General features: G+C 42.7%; 1 protein-coding gene across 2 annotated transcripts; it reads left to right on the top strand.

The window, feature by feature from the left end:
- Positions 1 to 22,562, top strand: rsf1a (remodeling and spacing factor 1a). 2 transcript variants are annotated; one of them, XM_054597383.1, is made up of 18 exons: positions 1 to 239; positions 3,792 to 3,883; positions 4,828 to 4,920; positions 5,037 to 5,242; positions 6,272 to 6,402; positions 6,766 to 6,867; positions 8,298 to 9,732; positions 9,844 to 10,045; positions 10,209 to 10,418; positions 11,317 to 11,421; positions 12,393 to 12,472; positions 12,647 to 12,695; positions 13,567 to 13,673; positions 14,108 to 14,172; positions 14,900 to 15,077; positions 15,219 to 15,442; positions 16,057 to 16,254; positions 16,436 to 22,562. In XM_054597383.1, exons 1-18 carry the CDS (start codon positions 86 to 88, stop codon positions 17,239 to 17,241), a joined length of 4,437 nt encoding a protein of 1,478 aa, XP_054453358.1. In that variant the 5' UTR covers positions 1 to 85; the 3' UTR covers positions 17,242 to 22,562. The 2 variants fall into 2 exon arrangements, with proteins under 2 accessions (XP_054453358.1, XP_054453366.1); XM_054597391.1 differs by having other exon boundaries at positions 14,906 to 15,077.
- The last annotated feature ends 311 nt before the right edge of the window (positions 22,563 to 22,873 follow it).

The following is a 22,873-nucleotide window of genomic DNA, read 5'->3' on the forward strand; positions in this document are numbered from 1 at the left end:
TTCGCGCACAGTCGCATCCAGCAGCCCTCCTCCTCCTCCTCCTCCTCCTCCTCCTCCTGCTCCTCCTGCTCTCTCCGCTGGAAAGATGGCTGCTCCGCTGGTGGCGAGGAGCTCCGGCCCGGCGCTCTGCTCCAGCTTCGCGGAGGTCTGCTCGTTCCTGGAGCGGTTCGGAGCCGTGCTGGACCTGCCCGAGATCACCTTCCCGCAGATGGAGCGATATCTACGGGACACAAAGACAGGTGAGCGGGCTGCAGAGAGCCGAGGGGAGGAGGGCGAAGGAGAGAGGAGAGCTGCGACACTGGAGGAGCGGAGGAGAAGAAGGGGGTCCACCTCCTCCTCCTCCTCCTCCTCCACCTTCCTCTTCATCCTGAGGAGGAGGAGGAGGAAGGCGAGGAATGTTGACAGAGACGCACACATCCAGAGTTTAGTCCTCCTGCGCAGTGTGTGTGGTTGTGGCCCGGGTCAGAGTCCGTGTTCTCCCGGGTAGAATAGACGGTTTTTATCCAAGTTTGTGATAAAATGTGTGACCAGAGAAACGCTGGAGGGCCAACCAGAGATAACCAGAGATAACCAGAGATAACCCGAGATAACCCGCTCCGGACTGAGGGGCTGGAGGACGGACGGGGGACTGACCCGGGCTAGGAGAGGAGAGGAGAGAGAGGAGAGGAGACCGGGTCGGTGGGTCGGTGGGTCGGTACCGACCCGGTCCCGCTGCTCTCGTTGGGGAGCCGTGCTGCAGCTCACCGGTGTCCGGCTGGTCGTCAGGTGTCTCCCCGGCCTTGCCTCTCAGCAGGCGGCTCTGGGATGACATCATTCCTCCTTTGTGTTTCGTGTCGGTGATCTTTTCTCCCCCCACCGACCCGCGTTACAGACGGAGGTCCAGACGGAACCTGCGATGTTCGCTAAAAACCAGCGATGTTATTTTATGTTCGAGGCTACTGTCAGATCTGCGCATGCGCAGTGGGTCTCCGGGCTCCTGCTAGCTGGCTAGCTGGTTAGCTGTTAGCATCCACGACCCAACTTTAGTCAAAGTGCAGCACTAGACCGCCTCAGTCGACCCACCACGTCACCGTCTGTCACAAATAAACGTTGTCTGCTCGTAACTGTCGGTTCTGGAAGGTTCTCCAGCGTTAGCTCGCCAGCTAGCTGGTTTCCAGGTCCCGTTAGTTGTGTTTTATTAATGAAAGACGTGAAGCAGCTGATGTTTACACTGCTAGCTATCACAGTCATTCCATCACAGACTAGCATAGCTAACCTGGCTTCTGTGTTTGTGTTACAATAAAATAAATAAGTAAACGTAGAAAAGTTGACTGTGCCAGGCAGCAGAGAACTGGGATTTCCTGTAAACTGGAGGGTCCGTAACAGCCTCACTGAGACCACTGCTGTTTATTCCAGTTAGTTTATTACATTACAGTTTATTCCAGTTAGTTTATTACATTACAGTTTATTCCAGTTAGTTTATTACATTACAGTTTATTCCAGTTAGTTTATTACATTACAGTTTATTCCAGTTAGTTTATTACATTACAGTTTATTCCAGTTAGTTTATTACATTACAGTTTATTCCAGTTAGTTTATTACATTACAGTTTATTCCAGTTAGTTTATTACATTACAGTTTATTCCAGTTAGTTTATTACATTACAGTTTATTCCAGTTAGTTTATTACATTACAGTTTATTCCAGTTAGTTTATTACATTACAGTTTATTCCAGTTAGTTTATTACATTACTGTTTATTCCAGTTAGTTTATTACATTACAGTTTATTCCAGTTAGTTTATTACATTACAGTTTATTCCAGTTAGTTTATTACATTACAGTTTATTCCAGTTAGTTTATTACATTACAGTTTATTCCAGTTAGTTTATTACAGGGCTGTTTATTCCAGTTAGTTTATTACATTACAGTTTATTCCAGTTAGTTTATTACATTGTTTATTCCAGTTAGTTTATTACATTACAGTTTACAGGGCTGTTTATTCCAGTTAGGCTACAGTTTATTCCAGTTAGTTTATGCTACAGGGCTGTTTTAATAGTTATTATTCCAGTTATTAGCCTGGTTACAAATGTTAATGGGATTGTATTTTTGAAGCACAACATTTACAACATTCTCATGAAGAATTTAACATCATTCCTGACATTACAAATATGTTTTACATATTGAATAAAATTAAAATACGTAGTACAGACAATGTATTATAACGGAAAATAAAAATGATTGGGGTTTTTTTTTTCTTCTAAAGGGGAGGAAAGAATTGGAAGAGGTGTGTTTTTATGCAATCTAGATTTAATGGCAAAGTAAACAATCCCCTATTCTTTCTAACAGAGATGAGGTACATGTCAATATCTGATAGAATTGCCCTTAAAATAGTATTTTTTTGTTCAGGCATCTCATCTTATTATTAAAGCATCTTTACCGAGAAGGATATTAAGACAATAATGAGATGAATTTAGGAGTTCATGAGAGAGTAGTTGTACACAAGTTTCTTTCAGGTTTGACAGAACATTCAGATCAGACATAAAACTGTTCTTGGCGGTGTTGAACAGTCCTCAGGGAAGGAGGATACCCCTTTTTCTGAAATGGCACAAAAAAGCACTTATTGATTATTTGCGAACAATCACTTTTTTCTAAAGTCTTTAAAATATTGGCATTGATCTTAGTTTATAGTCTGCAATTTGGATTACACATCCAAACTGATTAATGTGGTTTATGAGAAAACCGTTGAATCAGCTATAACTTAAGGCTGGTGTTTGATCGTTACAGACTATAATGAGCCCCGTTGAAGACAACCTGCAATTATATCTTTAGATTTTCATAAGCTACTTTTACGTTGGCTCTACTGCTGCGTTTACATTTACACACCTTTCTACACTGTGCATGGGAGAAAAGAAGGAACATCTGATCCCAAGTTCTCCAACGTTAGAATGAAAAAAGTAGTTTCCCTGAAAATATCGCTGTGACATTCCGGCGATCACCCAGGAAGTAACTTGCACTTATTGACATAGTAATACCTCTGTTTACCCAACACTCAATGTGAAACATTCAAAAGCTAGCACATCACCAGTGATCTTCATTATACTTTCAGTGCAGAGATGGCTTTAAAGAATGACCCAGTCAGGGCAGGAAACACACTGCTGACTATAAGCAGCTGTCTGTTTTTAATGCTTATCTCAAGACATTTAGGTTGCATTGATAAACAGGCTCATAAGAACCAAATATTACAATACCGCATGAGAGTCTGAATGAACACACATGAGTCTGAATGAACACATTTGACGTTAACAGCTGGAATCATCTTTTTTTATTAATTCACTAGAGGTTGGCTGTTTTCCAACAGCTGCTGGAGTAAAATGTAATATGAAAATACTAGTGTTTGGATTGAAAGGCGACCTTGTCAAGTGGTTAAGTATGATGTTACACACCTGTTTTTAAATGGTTAAAAAAAGGACATTTTATGCTTTCAGTATTATGTTGAATTTCCAACCCAGTTTAAGATGAAATAACATTTCTGTGCTTCTACTTTCATTTTTCTATTCTCGTTAACACTACACTGTAACACGCTCGGTTATTACAATGTCGGCTGTGTTTCGTGATATGATTCATCTCCAGAAGGAAAACGATCTTAAGCCTCCTGGACAGAGAGTCAAGAGATCAGGGTGGGCTAAATGAAATAACAACCCTGCAGCTGGCTTTAAAGTTTTGCCTAAAGGCACTCCAGCAGGATAAATGTAAGTTGTGGACTTGCAGCCACTTTTAAAAGAAGTTAATGTTTTTAATCATCTCCGTTGCAGTTCCTAAACCCCTTGTGGAGCTCCACGTGAAGCTGCTCAGAAAACTGGGGAGGTCTGTGACTACTGACCGCTGGGAAAAATACTTGGCTAAGGTGAGGGATCTATGTCTGTATGTGTGTTTGTAATGTGTTTGGCTTCAGATTCCACTTGACATGATTAAACGGGACTTACCGAAGAGGTCCAGCCATCAGTGAGTCCGGCTGTCTCTGGAGGGGGTAAAGAGACACCTCTCATTGTCTGCGCTCAAGTGAACTGTTGAGGAAGGGCAGAGTGTTCTTTAGTGGGGATGGGCTGCTGTTTGTCATGTGCTATGACCTTGTTGAGCTTTAAAGTTACTGTCAGGAACTTTGAACTGGTTATGAAACAGTCTCAAGTTAATACAGATGCCTCTATATTACCTACATAATTATTCTTAATGTTCGTCATCGGTGCCACCGGGTCGGATTAAGTGCAATATCAGGAGATCTCATACAGGCTCACAAGAAACTCCTTCAGCTCAGACTCCAGTAAGGCCCCAGCAGCGACCAGCCTACCTCTGACAGACCTAGATCCGGCTTTGCTGCAGCCTTCGACCTGCAATCGGAAGCTCTGGCGGGAGAAGGAGAGCTCATCATCCGGCAGCACCACCCTCATCAGGCCAGGAGCTGAGCTTCTCCTCTCTGCTCCGCCATTCCCTGCTGGGAGCCAACAACGACACCTAACTACTGGCAATATGGCCTGGGCCCGCTGGAGGGAAGGGAGGCACTGGAGAACCAGAACCAGAACCAGGACTGATAGGGGCAGACTGTCAGACCCTGCTGCAGTAGAATGAGAGCTTTTCTAAAGGGACTCTGGTGCTCAGAAATGCAACTGCTTTCGTCCACCGAGACACTAAAATCTACATAAAGTCTAAGTTCCTTTGTGGTAACTTTAAGTGGAGTGAACTTCACACAGTAACTTTAAAGCTTTGCTTCTGTTGTGGTCAACAGATGGAGGAGACATATAATATGATAATAAACCACAGAGAGCTTGAACATCTTATCATTGTTTCCTGTAGGTTTGCCAGGAGTTGAACAGTACCTGGGCATGGGAGCTGGAACAGAAGGGCTACCAGGAGATGTCCATGGAGTGCAAGTCATGCATCCTCAAAGTATGACAGGCCCTGTTTTTACTCAATTCAATAGATGCATCTTAAAAGACTGCAACAACCACACAAACCTCTCCTCCTTTTTCCATTCCCACACATTTAATTTGTTCCCCCTCCAGTATCTCTGCGAGTGTCAGTTCGACGACAACATGAAGTTCAAGGTGGCGATCAATGAGGAGGAACCAGAGAAGATGCGTCTGCAGCCCATCGGTCGGGACCAGCAGGGCCTGATGTACTGGCTTCAGCTGGACCAGGAGCAGAACATCCGGCTGTACACGGAGGAGCAGGACGATCTGGACGGATCCACTTGGAAGTGCATCGTCAGGTATTACGGTTCTGGTGGATACATACCTCTGGTTGTGAGTTGACAGGAGGCACCACAGTGTCACATGCTGCAATCCCATCTGGTGTTATTGTTTTCTGTTTGTAAAAAAATAAATACAAATAAAAAAGTAGTTATTTTCAACGTGAATTGTATTTTCTTAGAAAAGTTTTTTTTTCATAATTTAGGTTGCAAATGAACATGCCAACCTTGTCTGAAAGGGATCCTTAAGATATTGTAAAGTAGGGCTGTATGAGGTACTTCTCTGTAGTTAGTGTATTACTAGATAGAGTTTGGAGAAACAGACAGCACGGGAGAAAAGCATTGGTACTGCTGTGGACGGGGTCAGCACCTAAGCATGTTTTAGACATCTAAAAAATAAATATCAGTGGATTTTGTTCACTATATATAGAATATCTTTCGAATATATGCACTGCTTTACCTTGCTGACAAACAGCCATTTTCCTACAGGAAACTGAAGCTGTTATATTGCTCTCTTTAAAGCCACTAGACTCCTTTGACAAAAAACGTAATTTTACCTCCTAGAACACAGGAGCTTCTTGTCTCCTGCTGCCTCGATCTGTTAGTTTGTTTGTGTCAAACTAACATGTCAAACTAACAGACCAGAAACTCCTGTGTTATGAGGCAAAAAAATACTGTTTTTGCCAAAGGAGTCTTGTGGCTTTGAAGAGAGCAAAGACAAGGACAATGTGAAGCTGTGAAAATATTCTAAATATAGCGTACACTTAAATGGATATTGATTTTTTTTTTAGGTGTCTTAAAAAGGTTTAGCTGCTGTCCCTGTCCACAGCAGAACATTGCTTTGCTCTTCTCCTGTCTCTCCAAACTCATCTACTGTAGGTAGTAATACATCGACTATGGAGAAGTAACTCATACAACCCCACTTCAATACATCTGAACTGTCCCGTTGGCTATATTAGAATGGTCTCATCATATATGTTTCTTCTGAACGATGAATTGTCTGTCTCTGCTGGATGAGGTTCAAGCTACTTATCCAAACTGTCTTCTCAGGACTCGTAACGACCTGGCCGAGGCTCTGGAGCTGCTGAAGGCCCAGGTTGAACCAAAACCGAATCCGGATGAGGACCAGAACCAGAACCAGGCTGGTTCCAGAAGCACCAGCCCTACAGAGAAAGATGAAGGTAAACTGGGCTTTGGATCGTAGGAGTTATGTTATTGATGGAAGAATAAGAGCAGGAGCTGCAGCCAGACTGATCTCTTTTAAGGCCAAACAAAATAAAAAAATAAAAATACCAAAAGTAATGTAATGATCTGAAATGTAACAATTGAAAAGTCCAATATCACTCCTCATTTTCTCACTTGTTCTACATTCTTCCACTGTCATCCTACAGTAGTAATAGTAGTGGATGAACAACTTAAAATAACTAAGAGGTCATGATTAATTGCAAAGTACTGAATTAATAAGTAAATGGGCTGAACTTGTACTCCAAAAACATGTTCACAGCAACACTGTTTCTGAGTCTGTCTGTGTTTTGCCATCTTAGTGGTAGAGGCCATTGGAAGCCCCAAACCCTCCAGGACCGCTGAGGAACACACTGACAGTGAGAAGGTCGACCCTGTGAAGGAGGAGGAACCCCTGACCAAAGGTACCTAGAGAAACTACTGTTATCCTAATGTTATGCTTTTTGTGTCATGTCTGTCATGAGAAAGGCTGCCTTGAATTAAGTCTGTGTCATTTTGTTGTGGGGAAAAATCTGAGAGATGATATGACATAATAATAAACTGTATTTATACAGAACGTTTTATACAAGACATGTAGCTCAAAGAAATGTACAATAAAATATGAAAATGCAGCACCTTCAATCAATGGATAAAAAAATAAAATAGCTCATTATAAAATTGAAATGACTGGAACAGATTTTAAAATGTATTTCTGTAAGAAAATAAATTCAGAGGCTATTATCAATAATAAAAGTGAGATAATTAGTAAAAAAAAAAATACATATTCTATAGCTCTTGGTAGGGTACTCCATAATTTTGGAGAAATTTGAAAGCTTTGTTGTGTGTCTTTTAAAAAATAAAAAAAAAAGCAGTAGAAGATCTGAGAGCTCTTGAAGGTTTATAAAATGGCAGAGACTCTGCAATATAATGACCTTGTAACCCTGTAGGCCAAAACCATTTAAAGCTTTTAAAACCAGGTAAAGAACCTTAAATTATGTTCTTAAAGATGTTGTGAGCCAATGGAGTTATGGATAAAAACTGGGCTTGTTCTGGCAGTACAGTTCAGAATATATTGGCATTTTCTCAGTTACTGTTTCCAAAGACCAGTAAAAGGAGCATTGCAATAATTGAATCTCTTTGAAATAAAAAGCCTGTATATGTTTTTCAGCATCTCTATAGGATCGGAAAGACCTTACTTTACTGTTTCTTAAACATTCTTTAAACTGGATTCAGAGCATTAATATAGCAGCAAACAATTATTAGCTATGTGAAGATTTAGAGGAGTACTGTGCGTGCATGCATGCGTGTGTGTGTGTTCAGAGCTTCACACTGTGCTTTGCTGACGGAGCCGAGTGACCCTGTAAGCTCTGTCAGCACTGTTGCCGTTGTTTGCACTGTTAGCACGCTGAGCTCCTAGCTGCCGGCTCAGCCATGGGGAGGCAATAGATAAGGAAGAGGCTGTTCTGGTCACCTTCTTTGTGTGTGTAATAAAATTCAACTGAACAATCTAGAACAATACCCGGGCATGTTAGTTCATACTTTACTAGATGATAGAATCTGACAGATCAGAATCAGAAGCTGTTTATTACCAAGTACGTTACACATACAATGAATTTGGCTAAGTGATTGATTGGTTGCTTAGCAGTAAACAGTAAACACAGTGCAATAATATGAGACATCATTTAAAAATAGAAATATGAAAATGTACAATAAAGCATGATAAACAAATAAACAAATAAGAGTACATTAAAACAAGTGTATTATTATTATGATTATTGATTATGGATGGATCTGATCGTTGTTTATGTGTTGTGAATGACATCATTTGAACTGTTTTGTCCTTTTTGTTTGGCAGTGGTGAAGCTGGAGGAGACGCAGCCCCCCAAGCAGGAGAACACTGAGGCCGAGCTGAAAGAGGAGAAGACGGACAGCAAATCACAGCCCGTCTTCGACAACCGCGTCAGCACCATCACCACCGTCATCAAGTCGGAACTCAGGGACACAGACGCCCCCAAAAACGCTGTGTCTGTCGTTATGGCACCAGTCGCGACTGTGCCAAAACTGGAGCCGATCAAGGAAGGGCAGGCGGAGCGGTCAGTCGTCAGGAGCAACCAGCAGGCCAAGATACCACTGAAGAAGAGGGAGCTAAAGATTGCAGAGAGCTACCACAGCAACCACCTCAACAACAGTAACAACAGTAACAGCAGCAGTATTATTGTGTGCAACCCTTCAGTGATCCAGACCAAGGACAGCCACGGCAAAGAGGGGAAGTTGCCCAGCTCGTTGGCGCCCCCTGGTGGTCCGGCTACCTCACAGCCGCAGCAGCTGGTGGTCACCGCATCGAGGCAGGAACTGAGCAACGGGAGAACATTCCCCCCCCTGCTGCACAAAGAGGGACAAAACGGAGTCATAGGGGTCATAGGTCAAGTCGGGGTTGTAAGTCACGTGGGGGTCATCCGCAGCCCATCTGAACGTCACAGAGCCCCAGGTGCAGAGCAGCAGGAACAGAATGGGCCCAGTTCAGACCAGCGGGACTCCAGAGCTGAGCAGGAAGAGAGGGAGGTCAGCCGGCAGTCAGTGCTGGTCAGGAAGGGACCTGTCGAAGGGGAGGCGGCGGTGGCGGCAGCCACTGCTCTTCCTCCTCCTCCTGTGTTGATGGACGCTCAAACGGTCAGACAACTACCGTCACCGCCATCCTTAAAATCTGATCCGCTTCCAGAAGCTGTAGGGAGAAAAGTGGTTTCAGTTAGTCTTTCCCCACTGTCTCTGTCCCTAGAGGACCCCAAAGGACAGACGGCAGGAGACCTGGGTGAAAAAACAACGGAGGAGGAGTCAGACAGGGGGACGAAAACTGGAAGTTGTGAACAGACAGATGACAAAGAGAGGAGCAGTGTGGTGTCTTGTTGCCCTTTGGCAGAAGAAGGAGGTAAAGATGACCATAAAATGAATACAATCACTTTAGGAAAGTTTGAGGCAGAATCTGTGAGCACCGCTCCGCCTCTGGAAGCGGACCAGCAGGATACAAAGGACCACCATGGAGAGGGGGTCAACGGCGGGCCAGCTGCCCAGGTTAGGGTGAAGGACACTGGGCTTGTATCAGGGGAGAGGCAGGGTCCCCTGGAGGAAGCCTCCTCTGAGCTCCAGAAAGAAGGAATCAGGTTGAAGATCAAGATTCCCCCCCACCGGAGAAACAAGTTAAAGGGGAGGGGGGGGAAGGAGGGGGAGAAGGAGAGGGAGCAGGAAGCACAAGAGGACGGGAGGTTGCTGAGGAGATCTGCAAGGATTTGCCGGTACGTGTTTGATCAAATTCATGAGACGGGGAATTTGAAAATAAAATATTTAGTTTTTTCTTTTGTAACCTGACAATAAATTCAGTCCCATCTATGCCTTTTTTCTTTAAGATCATCTGCTTTGCCAACCTGCAGGCCGAGCTCAAAGGTGGCTGAGAGCCAGAGAAAGAAATTGCAAAAAAAACAGGCACTGCCCAGCAGAATGAGGGAGGGAGATGAGGAGGAGGAGGGAGAAGAGGAGGAAGAGGAGAGGATCTCATCTGCAAAGAAAGACGGCAGAACAGAACCTGTTGGGCAAATTAGGAAACAGAGGGTAATCACTTTCTAAGTGTGTGTATCAGTGAGATAAACACACACAACTTGGGTTAAACTTTCCCTTTTTCCCTTTTGTCCATTCAACTCTCTCTCTCTCTCTCTCTCTCTCTCTCTCTCTCTCTCTCTCTCTCTCTCTCTCTCTCTCTCTCTCTCTCTCTCAGGGTAAACGGAGGCACCGGCGCCCAAGATGGTCCAACATTCGTGCCAAGAGACGCAAACCGAACGAGGGAGAGGAAGCGGAGGGCAGGGGGAGGAAGCAGGGGGAAGGGGAGAGCGAGGGAGGGAGCGACTCGGAGGAATCGTGCAAATCGGAGGAGATTCCCAGTGAGGACGCCTGCAGTCACTGTGGGCTGCCCAACCACCCCGAACTGGTGAGAGGCTGTCTCAGCTCTTTTTATCGTACACATAGAAAAAAAAGTATTTGGACACCCACAGTCTACACACATTAGGGTTCTAATGCTCTGGGGCTGTTTATTATTATTTTTTTTCTGATTCATGCAAGACCCCCTGTTTGAATTAAAGGGAACTCTTACTGCCACAGCATACATAGAGGTTGAAGATTATCATGTATTTGCAGCTTTGAGGCAACAGTTTGGAGAAGTTCTTCTGATTCAACGTGACAAACGGCCCCCGTGCACAAAGCCAGCTCCATAAAGAAACAACGTGACTGGTTGAACACCTTTAGGCATGGACTGGAACACTCCAGATTCCCATAATGTGTTCAGACCAAAAACAATTAAAAGCCCAAACAGCAATGAATTTACATTATTTGAATATGAAAATCCAGCAAATTGTCACATCACGCAGCTGTAACCAGATACATTCTGGTTCTTTTTCTCTGTATATGACATAAGGTCAGTTATAAAAGATGCTTGATGTATTTATCAATTATGTAATTAATTAATTAATTATATGACTGATTAATTTATTAATAATTTAGTGAATTAAATAATTAATACATATATCAATTCATAATTTAAACATTTATTTAAATGTGTTTATTTTATTTTATATTGTTTTATTTTATTTACCTGGGACAGTGCACAATTATCAACATTTCAGTTTCCACCTCAGTGTAAATGTGCCAGAGTAGCTAGAGAGCTGATTTTCATCTGTAGTCCCTTGGTGGATTATTACAATTTAGTGGTTTATTAATCAGTAATACTTCCAGCGCCGGTCCTTTGTACAGAAGCAAAGCTGATTTTAAATGCTTGGTTGTGTCTCCACCATAAGAATCTCACTGTTTATGATCTGTGCTTGTGTCCTCAGATCCTGCTGTGTGACTCCTGTGACAATGGATACCACACGGCCTGTCTGCGGCCGCCGCTCATGCTGATCCCAGACGGAGAGTGGTTCTGTCCCCCATGCCAGCATGTAAGCTGTCTGTGTGTGAGACAGAGAGGGGGATTTAGGGACACATAAAGAACATTTTATCTCTCAACGAGTGAATCTGTCAAGTAGTCAGTATATAAACTAAAACCTCTAGAGTCCTACTGTTTGGTCAGTAGAGTTGAGGGAGAGGGAGTTGATGGTTTGAATGAAGGCTCATTGTGAGTTTTGCTTTTCATATTGACCGTTCAGTACAACACCAGACTTTACTACACTCTGGGCTCAACACTATCTTTAAAAAGTGGTGGCCAGGAAACTGGAAATATGGTTGGCATTTTGTAGTCATCTTCTCTTTTGAGTAATTAAGATACTATTCAGTTATACTAATGACATTGTGACTGTTACACAGTATGTGTATGTTGTACATGCTTTAAAGTATACCCAAAAGTCCTTCTTGTTTTTTGTTCAGGTTCATCTGGTCCTTTGTCAGTTGAATCAATTTGCACATTTGTTTGTGAAGTGACGGGTTAGTCAACCCGTTCACCCCAACGTCAACTTGCTTCACCGCAGTCTTTAAAATCATGCCGGTCCAAAATGTATTAATTTCGAGGTGCACATTTTGCTGGTTGTTTTTTTTCCTATGTTAAAAACTGACAACGATTAATGTCACCAAATTACATCAATTGGTTGCGTATTTCTCAAAATGGTTTCAAATGGCAACCTGCCAACACTTAGCTCTTACTCTACTTACCTAGTTTTTAAATGTAATTTCTCCAATTTTTCATGTTGCCTAAACACAAGCCGGTGAGAAAGAACTTATTTAATAATTTGATATAAATTAGGATCTATTTTATAAGAAATGAGCAGATACCGTTACAAATCTGTCCAGACATTTAGCGTCAACTTTCATTACTTTTATGTCATCAATACAAATTTCAGCTATTAATTAAGACAGTTGAGAAGATGTTTTCCAACATTTAATATGTGTTTATTTCTGGGGGGGTTCCTGCATTCAGAAGCTGCTGTGTGAGAAACTGGAGGAGCAGCTGCAGAACCTGGACAGTGCTCTGAAGAAAAGAGATCGAGCAGAGAGGAGGTACACACACACACACACACACACACACACACACACACACACACACACACACACACACACACACACACACACACACACACACACACCGACAGGATAACTCACTGTGATCGACTTTCTGAAAAAAACTCTCAAAGTCAAATGTGGATTGACCCTCCTCTCTCCCCGTCTGTGCAGGAGGGAGCGGCTGGTGTACGTGGGAATCAGTGTGGAGAACATCATCCCTGTGAGTAAAAGCAGGGAAATAGTTTTTTTTGATTTGTAGAGATATATCGATATATAGATATATTGATCTATCTCTATATCTCTATCTCTCTATCTCTCTCGCTATCTCTCTCTCTCACTTGGAGTTGCTACCATTCTTCTCACGGCTCTGAGATTAAGTCTGTATCTCAATACAAGTATCTTGGAATTATAATTGATTGTCTCTCTTTGAAGCTTCACATTCAGCAACTGGTTGAATAAACTAAAGTTGAAATTGTTTGTTTTTTTTCATTTTAGAAACAAGTCTAGCTTTTCCTCTGTGCATCTTTGCAATGCTCACAAGCATTGGATATTGTCTACCATGGAGCAATGAGATTTATTACAAATCTCAAAGCCCTTATGATCATCCTCTGTATGATCAGGTTGGATGGTCTTCCAAGTACATCTGTAGACTTAAGCATTGGGATAGTTATATTTAAAGGCTATTCTGGTCTGCTTTCTTCTTACCTACAAATCTACATCAAGTTATTGTCTTCAGGTCCAACACTTATTCCTGAGATCGGTCCCTAAACACCGTACTGGACTGGGAAAAGGGCCTTTAAAGTATAATTATGCTCCTTCTGCTTGGAATCAGTTGCAAAATCCCCAAAGCTTGCTCATATTTGCAGTCCTAGCACTACAATGGCTGTCGCATGGGAAGCAGCAGCTCTGGTGCTTCTGAGTTGGTCCGATGGAAAAACACAGATGTTTCAGTTTCCATCAATCGGCAATTTCCAACGTTTGTACATCCCTTTGGAACTAACAGATTAGACGGTCTAAACTTGTAAGACAGACTAAACTTGACATAGTGACCATCTGCCCAATGTAAAGGAAACATAAACTTTTTTTTTTAGGAGGGAGATGAGGGTGAAGAGGAGAAGACGACAAAGAAGAAAGATCCTAAAAAGAGTAAAAATCTGGGGAGGAGATCAACCAGAACCAGGAAGCACATCAGCTACAGGTGGGTGTGGCCTAGAGGGGGATTTAAGGTACAGCTGGGGTTGTATTGTAAACAAATCTTTTTTTGCTGCCACCAGCTTTTAAAAAAGTGTGAATGGACTCTCCGGTACATGATTCAGTCCTTCAATCATTAGCTCCTTACAGTGCCAGAAGAGTACAGTACGCTTGCGAGATGACTCGCCTTCATCGTAGCTGAGAGGGGAAATTGTTCAAATGATCAGATGCTGTGTTATATTGGCAAGCAGATTGGAATTTTGCAAAACAGTCTCACAATAGAAACACAAAATCCCAGACAGAAGCCATCAACATCTGGTGTGTGTGTGTGTGTGTGTGTGTGTGTGTGTGTGTGTGTGTGTGTGTGTGTGTGTGTGTGTGTGTGTGTGTGTGTGTGTGTGTGTGTGTGTGTGTGTGTGTGTGTGTGTGCTTTTGTTGCAGGTTTGATGACTTTGACGATGCCATTGATGAGGCTATAGAGGAGGACTTCAGGGACCTCGTTGGAGGTGAGATATGACGCTCTTTTTTAATTAAGATTCTGCTTAGACAGCAGCTCAGTAGGTTGATGAATACACAAGTATTTGAAATAGTTGATCCACACTTTTATGTGAAAATGCCACATTAGTGATGGCTTAGTTTTAATTAGTTGTTCCAGTGAGCCATGGTCATGAAATTGACACACCTTTAACTCTATGCTGCTGTAAACCTGCAAATTTCCCCGCTGCGGGACTAATAAAGGATTATCTTATCTCTTATCTTATCTAAACGGAATGCAGCCATTGTTCGTGTGACGTTACACTTCCTGCTGGGAGTAAGAAAGCATTCACACCAAATCCAGCGATTAGAGCGGGGTCATACAGACGGTGTGGATCATGTTGTGATTTTTTGACCCCTGCACCTTTAAAGCCAAACGCCATTAAACAACAAAAGAGAAGAATAAGAAGAACCATAACCCCGGACCCAGACCTTATTTTCTCCATTTCCTTGTTGCTTTATGCTTTATGGTCTGTTTGACTCTAAATTGAACATCATTTACTAAATGAACATCATGCTGTATTGAAGAAGACTTGGAACTAGAGATTGAGACCATAAACTCATGTTTACAATGTTTACTGAGGGAATAAATCAAGAGAGAAGTAGAGTCATTTTCTCATAGACTTCTATACAACCAGAGGAGTCGCCCCCTGATGGTCAGTAGAGAGAATTAAATTCAAACCCACTGTTCCGATGCAGGAGCAGGGCGAGGCCGAGACATCGCCGCCATCCTGTCAGAGGAAGGAGGGAAGGGGAGCCAGCGGCCAATCAGGAGCCAGGCTATCTCTGCCAGGAACAGGAAGAGGCGGAGACTGAACGACCTGGAGAGTGACAGCACGGCTGCAGAGAGTGAGGACGAGTTCATGCTCAGCAACAGGTAACACACACACACACACACACACACACACACACACACACACACACACACTCACACTCCTCTCATCCTGTGTGTTTCTTTCTCTTTGTTCACGCTTTTAAAAAAACATTTGCTAATTCTTCCTCTTTTCCCCCCTCAAAGCTCTGAGGACGAGGAATTCGGCGTGTCAGGGCCTGAGGATGAAGAGGTGGAAGACGAAGACGCGGGCAGCTATGCCGGCAGCGCAAACAGTGGATCCCGCCCCAAACGGGCGGTGAGGGGGGTGCCCAAGCAGCGACTCAGCAAGACCCAACGCAGGAAGAGGCCGAGGCGGCGGCGGAGACGCTCCTCTGAGGAAGAGGAGGAGGACAGCGAAGAGGAAATGGGTGAGTGAGCGGCGAGGGGAATTTCTCTGCATTACAGTTGCAGAGTTGATTGAGCTCAATAAGAAGCCCTTTCGTTAAGGGACATGCTGTTGTTACTGCTAATGTAAGATGATTTCAGGACGGAGAGCCCCTGAAATGGCTGCTAGACATAAATGATATACACACGTGTAATCTAAAAGCTGAATTACATTTTGTGTTTAAGGGACTGTTTGGTTTTTTGGGGTATTTGTTCTGATAGTGTCTGTTTGACATATGAAGGTCAGGATAGAAAGACACAGCCAAAACAATCCATTTACTACAGTGAAGTTGCCAGCGCTTTTCAGAAAAGTTCAGGTTTTAGCGGTAAGGTGGAGCGCTCAGGGAAAAAATATGCCAAGTGCTGCGCCTTGTCTCTAGGTGACTGAGGCTCAGTGGTAGAGCAGGGTCGTCCTTCAATCAGAGGATTGGCGATTCAATGCCCGGCTCCGTTAGTCCAAGTCAATGTGTCCTTCGGCAACAATTTAACCCCAAATTTTTCCACAGGATGTGCCATCAGTGTAGGAATGAGTGTGAATGACATGTAGTGTTATAAATGATCAAAATAATTAGTGTAAACTGTCCCATGTCTTCTGCAGCCTCAGATCAGTACAGCGACATGACCGACAGCGACGCTGAAAGGAAGAGGCGGGGCCTCAGGCGGGGCCAGCGCCAGCAGGTCAACTACCGCGAGACGTCCGAGTCGTCGGACAACTCCCGGGCCTCCGCCAAGAAGGTCAAGGTCAGACCCCGCGGCAGACCTCGTAAGGAGCATCTCTCCAGCGACTTCAGCGACGGTCGGTCATCTCTCTCTGAGCATGTGCAGTAGTTCACACTGATCCACATTCAGTTAACCTGGCTTTCTATTATATTATAAGTATTATTTGTGCAAAGGATGAATTGGATCTGAATGCAGCTCAGAACTTTTACTGCAGAGCGAAGATTTTAATCCTTCCTCTTTCTTTCTTTCCTTTTTAGCGTCGCCTTCTTCCCGAGACACGGAGGAGGAGGATGATTATGAGGATGAGGAGGAAGATGACCACAGGAGAAGAGTGAAAAAGAGGAAAAGAGAGGAAGAAGACCTCGGGAGAAACAGAGTGAGACAAAAGCGAAGGAGACATGATGAGGACGAGGAGCGCCATAGAGGGAGGCGGCTGAAAAGCAAACTCCTAGAGCGAGAGAAGACGGACAGGGACAAGACGAGGCGGCTAAAGAGGACAGAGAGGGAGGAGGAGGAGGACCCGGAGAAGATGGGCAGGGGGAAGAGGAGAGAGATACTGTCGCAACAGCGCCGCAAGCGTCTTGATCAGATGCTGAAAAAGAGGCGGCCTTCGACGGACGAGGAGGACGAGGACGATTCAGAGGAGTCGGAGACTTCTTCATCAGAAGAGGATCGTCCGATCCGCAAAAGACTCAACCGCATCGACTCCGATGACGATGAAGAGGAAGACGCGGAAAAGGAGGAGGAGGAGGAGGAGGAGGAGAGGAGGCAGAAGAAGGCGACGGTGAAGAAGTCTTTAGCGGTGGAGAGGAGGGCCGACAGCGACGCTCAGGAAAAGGGGAGGGGCCGTAGCCCGTCTCCGCCAAACAGACATCAGACCTCCAGGGGTCCGGAGAAGCCTGGGGCCGGGAGTCCCACCGGGCCCAGGGACAGTGAGGGATCAGATGGGCAGGGCAGGCACAATGGCCCCTCTCATCAGGAGGAGGAGGAGGAGGAACAGGGAGAGGAGGAGGAGGGCCAGACAGACTCATTAAACTCTGCCCAGAACAGTCCACAGTCGTGATGGCTGTGTTTGTGTGAATAACTCTCGCTTCTTTGACTTTTTTTTTTTCTTTTTTGTAACTGTCAGGCCTTTCATCCCCCGAAAACCACCTTTTGAAAACTGGATCTCTGTCCCCACCTCCGCTTTTTCCTCCTTGCTGTTGTATTGTGTTGAGTGCTCCACATGGTCATGTACTGGGACCTCACAACCGCAAAGCTCACGAGCTACGTGTTTTACGCTCATAGTCACCTCTGGCAGAAGAGAACCAGTAAGCCGGACCAAAAAAAATAAATACAGCCTGAAGCCAGGACCTTCATGTCTCAGTTGATACACTTGTGAACCACCGGAGTTCTTTTCTCTGCCGGGTCCAAGCAGCAGGATGATGGTGGATTCATCCCATTTGGGTTTCGGGGTTGAATCGATCTGTTTTGTAGCGTAACTCAACCTAAAAGCACTTCATCATTCTCATAGCACTTAATAACCCACCGCCAAGGAGGGTGTCAGTGTGGAACCGAACACTTTGGATCATGTGACCCGATGGTTAGAGACACCAGACTTGATCACCACAACAAAAAGCAAAAGTTTCCTCTAGTAATATCTAAGCATACAGAGTTTTTATTTGTCCAGGTATGGAAGTCCACTCTAATACCATGGTAATTAATTATGTTTTTGGTGCTCACAATGGTGCTTTACTGTTAAAAAGTACCCAGCAGCCTTAGGGGCCAATCACACCAAGACGCATCACTAACGTTGCAAATTTCCCCGCTGCGGGACTAATAAAGGATTATCTTATCTTATCTTAATGCATGTCCAAAAAAACCGCTAGTAAAACCCTGGGGCTGTAGCTGTAGGCTGTATGTAAGAAATGGACGTCGTCATTGTGACATCACCCATTGGTTAGTGGGCTGATGTTTTGAAGCCCTCTAGTTCGGCCATTTGGAATCAGTCAGATTTTTTTGCTGGCAACGCGTTTCTAGCTACTCGTCTCCGTGTGATCCCAGCCTTTCATGTCGGGGGACATTTGATGCATGTCATACCCCCAATCATGTTTCCAATTTCTGTCTATGCTGGAGAAAAGACCAAAAGTGATCTAGTTAACATTAAGTCACTTGAGTTTTAAATGCACCTTTTTACTAGCACAGTGAGCACCACAAACATGTTAACGCCACGGAGGATTCACCTCCGTGGCGTTAACATTAAAACCAAAACTATCTGCATGGTTTGATTCACTAGAGGTACATAAGAAAACGATGGGGGTCTTTTGGGTTGTAACTTAGGTGAATTCCTCCTTAAAGCGAGATGCTACCTATAAGTAATCCTGACCAAGATCAAAGACCCAAATTACCGAATGATGTAAAGCGTTCAATGGCTGCCTTATTTCCATACATACTACAGTAACGAACATGAGTTGAATCCAAAATTGAGACTCGCGGCCTGCTGAAGGACTGGTCTCCAGATGGTGGTCATGAAACAGTTCTGCAACACTTAACGGTGCATTCAGGTGCTCCTTGTCAACTTGTTAAGTCAAAAATGTCCCCTCAAACAGCTTACAAAGTACTGAATACCAATAATAAACTCCATGACAGCAGTTGTGATGTTTGACTTAAATGATGGACAAACTTTCCCCGGCTGCAGTTTCTCATCTAATTGGCAATTTTAGAAACGTTTGGTCTTCTAAATGCAGACTTCAGAGGATCCAGACATTTAAATTCAGCTTGTGCTAAAATGATGTAGTTCAAACTTTCTAAAGATGTTTAGACGGAACAAATGAATCATCAACAACATTGTCAGAACATAGAAGGATCCTTTATTTGACATTAAAGGGATACTTTGGGTTTGTGAAATGGGGTTGTAAGAGGTACTTGTCCATAGTCAGTGTGTTACTACAGTAGATGGAGTTTGGAGAAACAGACTGTACTTCAATGTACTGCTGTGGATGTACTTTAGATACCTATAAGAATCAATATCGTTTAAATGTACTATATTTAAAATATTTTCAGACAGCCTTTTTAGGCTAAAGTGGTGGAAACATTATAAATATAGCGTACAATTAAACTATATATTGTCATTTCTAGGTGTCTAAAACACGTTTTGCTGCTGCCTCCGTCCACAGCAGTACATTGCTTTGCTCCCGTGCTGGTTCTCCTGTCTGTTTCTCCAAACTATCCATCCACCTATAGGTAACACACTGACTATAGATAAGTATCTCATAAAAGAAACACTTTAAAACATCTGAACTATCCCTTTAAAGAACTGAACAAGGCCCACATTCTGGATCCCGTAACATCTGGGACGTTCTCTCTCAAGACAGCCAAAGTGTTCGCTTTCAGACTGCTCACTGGTTCACACGTTCTCACCACCTTGGCTCAGTAGGGACGTCGTTTGCTGTACATACTTTGCCTGTGCGCCGTTCCTTGTAAGATAATAGATGTTCTGTTCTCTCTCAGTCCTCTTGTAAAATATAGTGTTCTATTTTCTATATGAAGGAGAGGAGGAGAGATGCCGCTGGGACTGATTCGTGGACAGATATTGTTTTGACCACGAGCCCGTCGACGGTTTGCTCTTTTTGTTTTAAGATTTCCGCGGCCGTTGATTTCTGTGTGAAGTAAGACCAGCATGGAGCCCGTTCACCAGGAAAATGTCCCAGAACTGTTACAGGGAGCCGACACACTGCTCCCCTTCAGCCCCGCCTCACACGCCGCTAAAGGTTTTTCACATTTGAAGGGCAGGAGTTTGTAAGCTTTATTCACTGGTCACAAAACAACTGGTCACTTTGAATATCTAATGATTCCCCCCTTTTAGATACAGAAAGTCAGACTCAAAAGTTACTGATAAATCCTTGCTGATGATTTCTTTTATTTCTTTGTCATTAAAAAAAAGTTAATTTTCATTAGAAGCAGCTGAAATGGATGATGTCCAATTTCTTGGGCCTGGATTTGTCAAACGTTTAAGATGAAATCTTCACAATGCTCCAAAGCGAGCAATAAAACAATTTAACTGGCGACTCACTCCTACTTACAGCAACGTGTTTTCACTTTACTACACGTCTGCCATGTTATTCATCTTTTTTTTCTTTTTTTTTTATCCTTTTGGCAAAAAATATTATTTATCGTTTTAAATTTAAAAATTATATTTACAATAATGGTATCCCCGCTAGCAATTAATATGTGCAATCCAATATATTAATCATATATAAATGTATAGATAGGAACGAAATAATTAGATAAAAAGACTGAAGCAAAAAATATGAGAAAATGCATAGAATGTGATTGCAAACAAAACCACCATGAGATTTACTCTTGTTGTTTGAACCTCTGACAAAGAAATACCAGGTGTAATTTATAGGCTAAAACTACCCAATTCTGAATTATAGATATTAATTATGATTTCTACACTAAAAACAAGTCTCATTAGATGCATTTTTTATTCCTAAGAAATGTGATAATTGTTATCTTCAAGGCCATGAGTAGGAGTGAAACGGAAGGATTTGTACTTTATTTTTTATTTTTTTTCTTAAATTCGAACTCAGATCAGTTTGATAAATCCGGATCAGTCTGCAGCTCTGGTTGTGATTAGATGAGACGGGAGATCCTCCAGAGTCCAACTTTCTGTGGGTTCACATTCAACACTTCATTTTCTTCGCCGCTCTGTTTTTAAAGACGACCTGGCCTCTTTCTGATGAGCCTTACACAGCGTGGGAGTATGTTATATAGAGCCCTAGTGACGTAGAACAAAAAGCAGCTGAATTCACCAAAAACACCTCAAGTATGTTTCATATTTGAATTGGCCTCCTTAGTTACGACACAGTCTACTCTCAAGCTGAAGGTGCAGGAAAAGAAAAAGAAAAAGTTTTAAAGAAAAAGGAAATGCAACGATCAATCTAGAAATGCTCCCTAAACCAGCAAGGATTCAAACTGTCAAAGGGTTTTTATTTTTTCTTTATCTTAAGTTTCAAAAATACAAGTGACACTCAAATCCAATTAGAAATACATCTACTTTTATACAGTAAAGAGTTGGAGGACGATTTTTGGTGTGATTTCCTTTTTAAGAAGAGTTTTATGGTTCACATGTCAGATGGAAAACAGACTCATTATGTAAAAGTGTATTTTGTAACATAACATCTTGTGAAATGCTTCTGTTACTCGTCAGAGAAATATAAACTGATTTTTAAAAGTTGGCGTGAAACTGGGGATGCACATAAAGAGAAACAGTCCGATGAGAAAAACATTTATTTTTACGGCTTTTGGTTCCATGAAGTCTTTTTAGTGAGCCGGGCTCTTTATAACTGTTGCCTGTGTGTACTGATCGTATCATACCGAGTGCAATCTGTAAAACGGTGGACGACTCGTAGAGGTGTTACCTGTGATCCGGTCTGTTAGATCATGGTCTGACACTTTAGTCCACAAACGTTGTAGCCTTTATGATAACTTTGAAGAACATACTATAATGATTTAAAAAAAAAAAAAAAATTCTAATCAAGTCTTTACCTCACATTATATTGGTGGTTTACGTTTAGCCTTGGAGACACTGTGGGGGGGGGGGATATATATATTATTTTTTTGCATAAATGTCATCATTAGAAAACTTGAGTTTTAGATTACAAACTCAGACTTTAGTGCAGAAGAACTTCTCAGTTTGCCAAAAGCATCAAGTAAGATGTAATTGTAGCTGGGCTAACTGGTACATACTGGCCCCGCTGTCTCACACTCTAATAAATGTTGGCTACTACATTACTAAATGTTCTTTCAGGTACTTTCCTAACGTTGAGCAGGTGTTGTGGGACTCCATTATGAGAAAAAAACTAAAACTAAAATGCTCTTTAGTCAGATTATGATCTCATTTCAAATACAGCTTGTGTCTAGATTTTAAACAGGCTGTTCTGGAAAATCCCCTTAATGCAGCATCTTGATCATCACAGTGATTTTATATCATTTATGAGCTCAACTGACTCCCCTCTGGAGAAAGAACCAACAGTTTGTCGCCCCAGATGTTTTTCTCATTATCAACTGAAATCATTTGGATATCAATGATAGTAAAAAAGGCTCTACGGACTCATTGAAACAAGATGAATCACCCCACCTGTGTTAGCAGTAAAGGGGGAGATCAGGCTAATGTTGTGTTTATGCCATCAGCCCCCCCAAAAAAATCATTCCACTGAGCCCGGTGTGCGTCTGTGTTCGGCACTGTGGCAGAATCTGTTGGTTTTAAAATGTTAATCTGCATTCAAACAGGCACCCCTGGAGGTGAATGTGGCTCCTTCCATTTCTCTGTTGTACCGTTACTGTAGTATTGCTGTAACATGAATGTTTTCTAAGTTATTAAAACTGACATCCCAGACATCTCCTCTGAAACATGCTGTGTCTTTGCCCTATTTTCACCATTTTTTCATTGCTGAAAGAATTAAGGTTACATGAAATGTATTATTATTATATTGTTATTATTAGTTTGTTTAATTAAGTTTATTTTGTAATCATTTAAGTATTGTATCTATTAATTAGGGTCTTAATTTCAAATGTCACTACTAATTAGATTTTTCTTTTAAATTAACATTTAAAATCCGTTTTAATCGGACTATTTACTTTTTTTATTATTATTTCTGTGCATTTTGTTTTGAAAAGCTTCACCGGAAACCCGATTGACTGATTGCTATCTG

This window comes from Anoplopoma fimbria, chromosome 1 (assembly GCF_027596085.1).
Source record: "Anoplopoma fimbria isolate UVic2021 breed Golden Eagle Sablefish chromosome 1, Afim_UVic_2022, whole genome shotgun sequence".
Classification (NCBI taxonomy): domain Eukaryota; kingdom Metazoa; phylum Chordata; class Actinopteri; order Perciformes; family Anoplopomatidae; genus Anoplopoma; species Anoplopoma fimbria.

What these genes read in the sequence shown, in the direction of transcription:
- rsf1a (XM_054597383.1), top strand. Translation starts at nt 86, where the DNA reads ATGGCTGCTCCGCTGGTGGCGAGGAGCTCCGGCCCGGCGCTCTGCTCC. An exon ending in TCTACGGGACACAAAGACAG is followed by an intron (nt 240 to 3,791) that starts GTGAGCGGGCTG and finishes TCTCCGTTGCAG; the next exon opens with TTCCTAAACCCCTTGTGGAG. An exon ending in TGCCCAACCACCCCGAACTG is followed by an intron (nt 10,419 to 11,316) that starts GTGAGAGGCTGT and finishes TTGTGTCCTCAG; the next exon opens with ATCCTGCTGTGTGACTCCTG.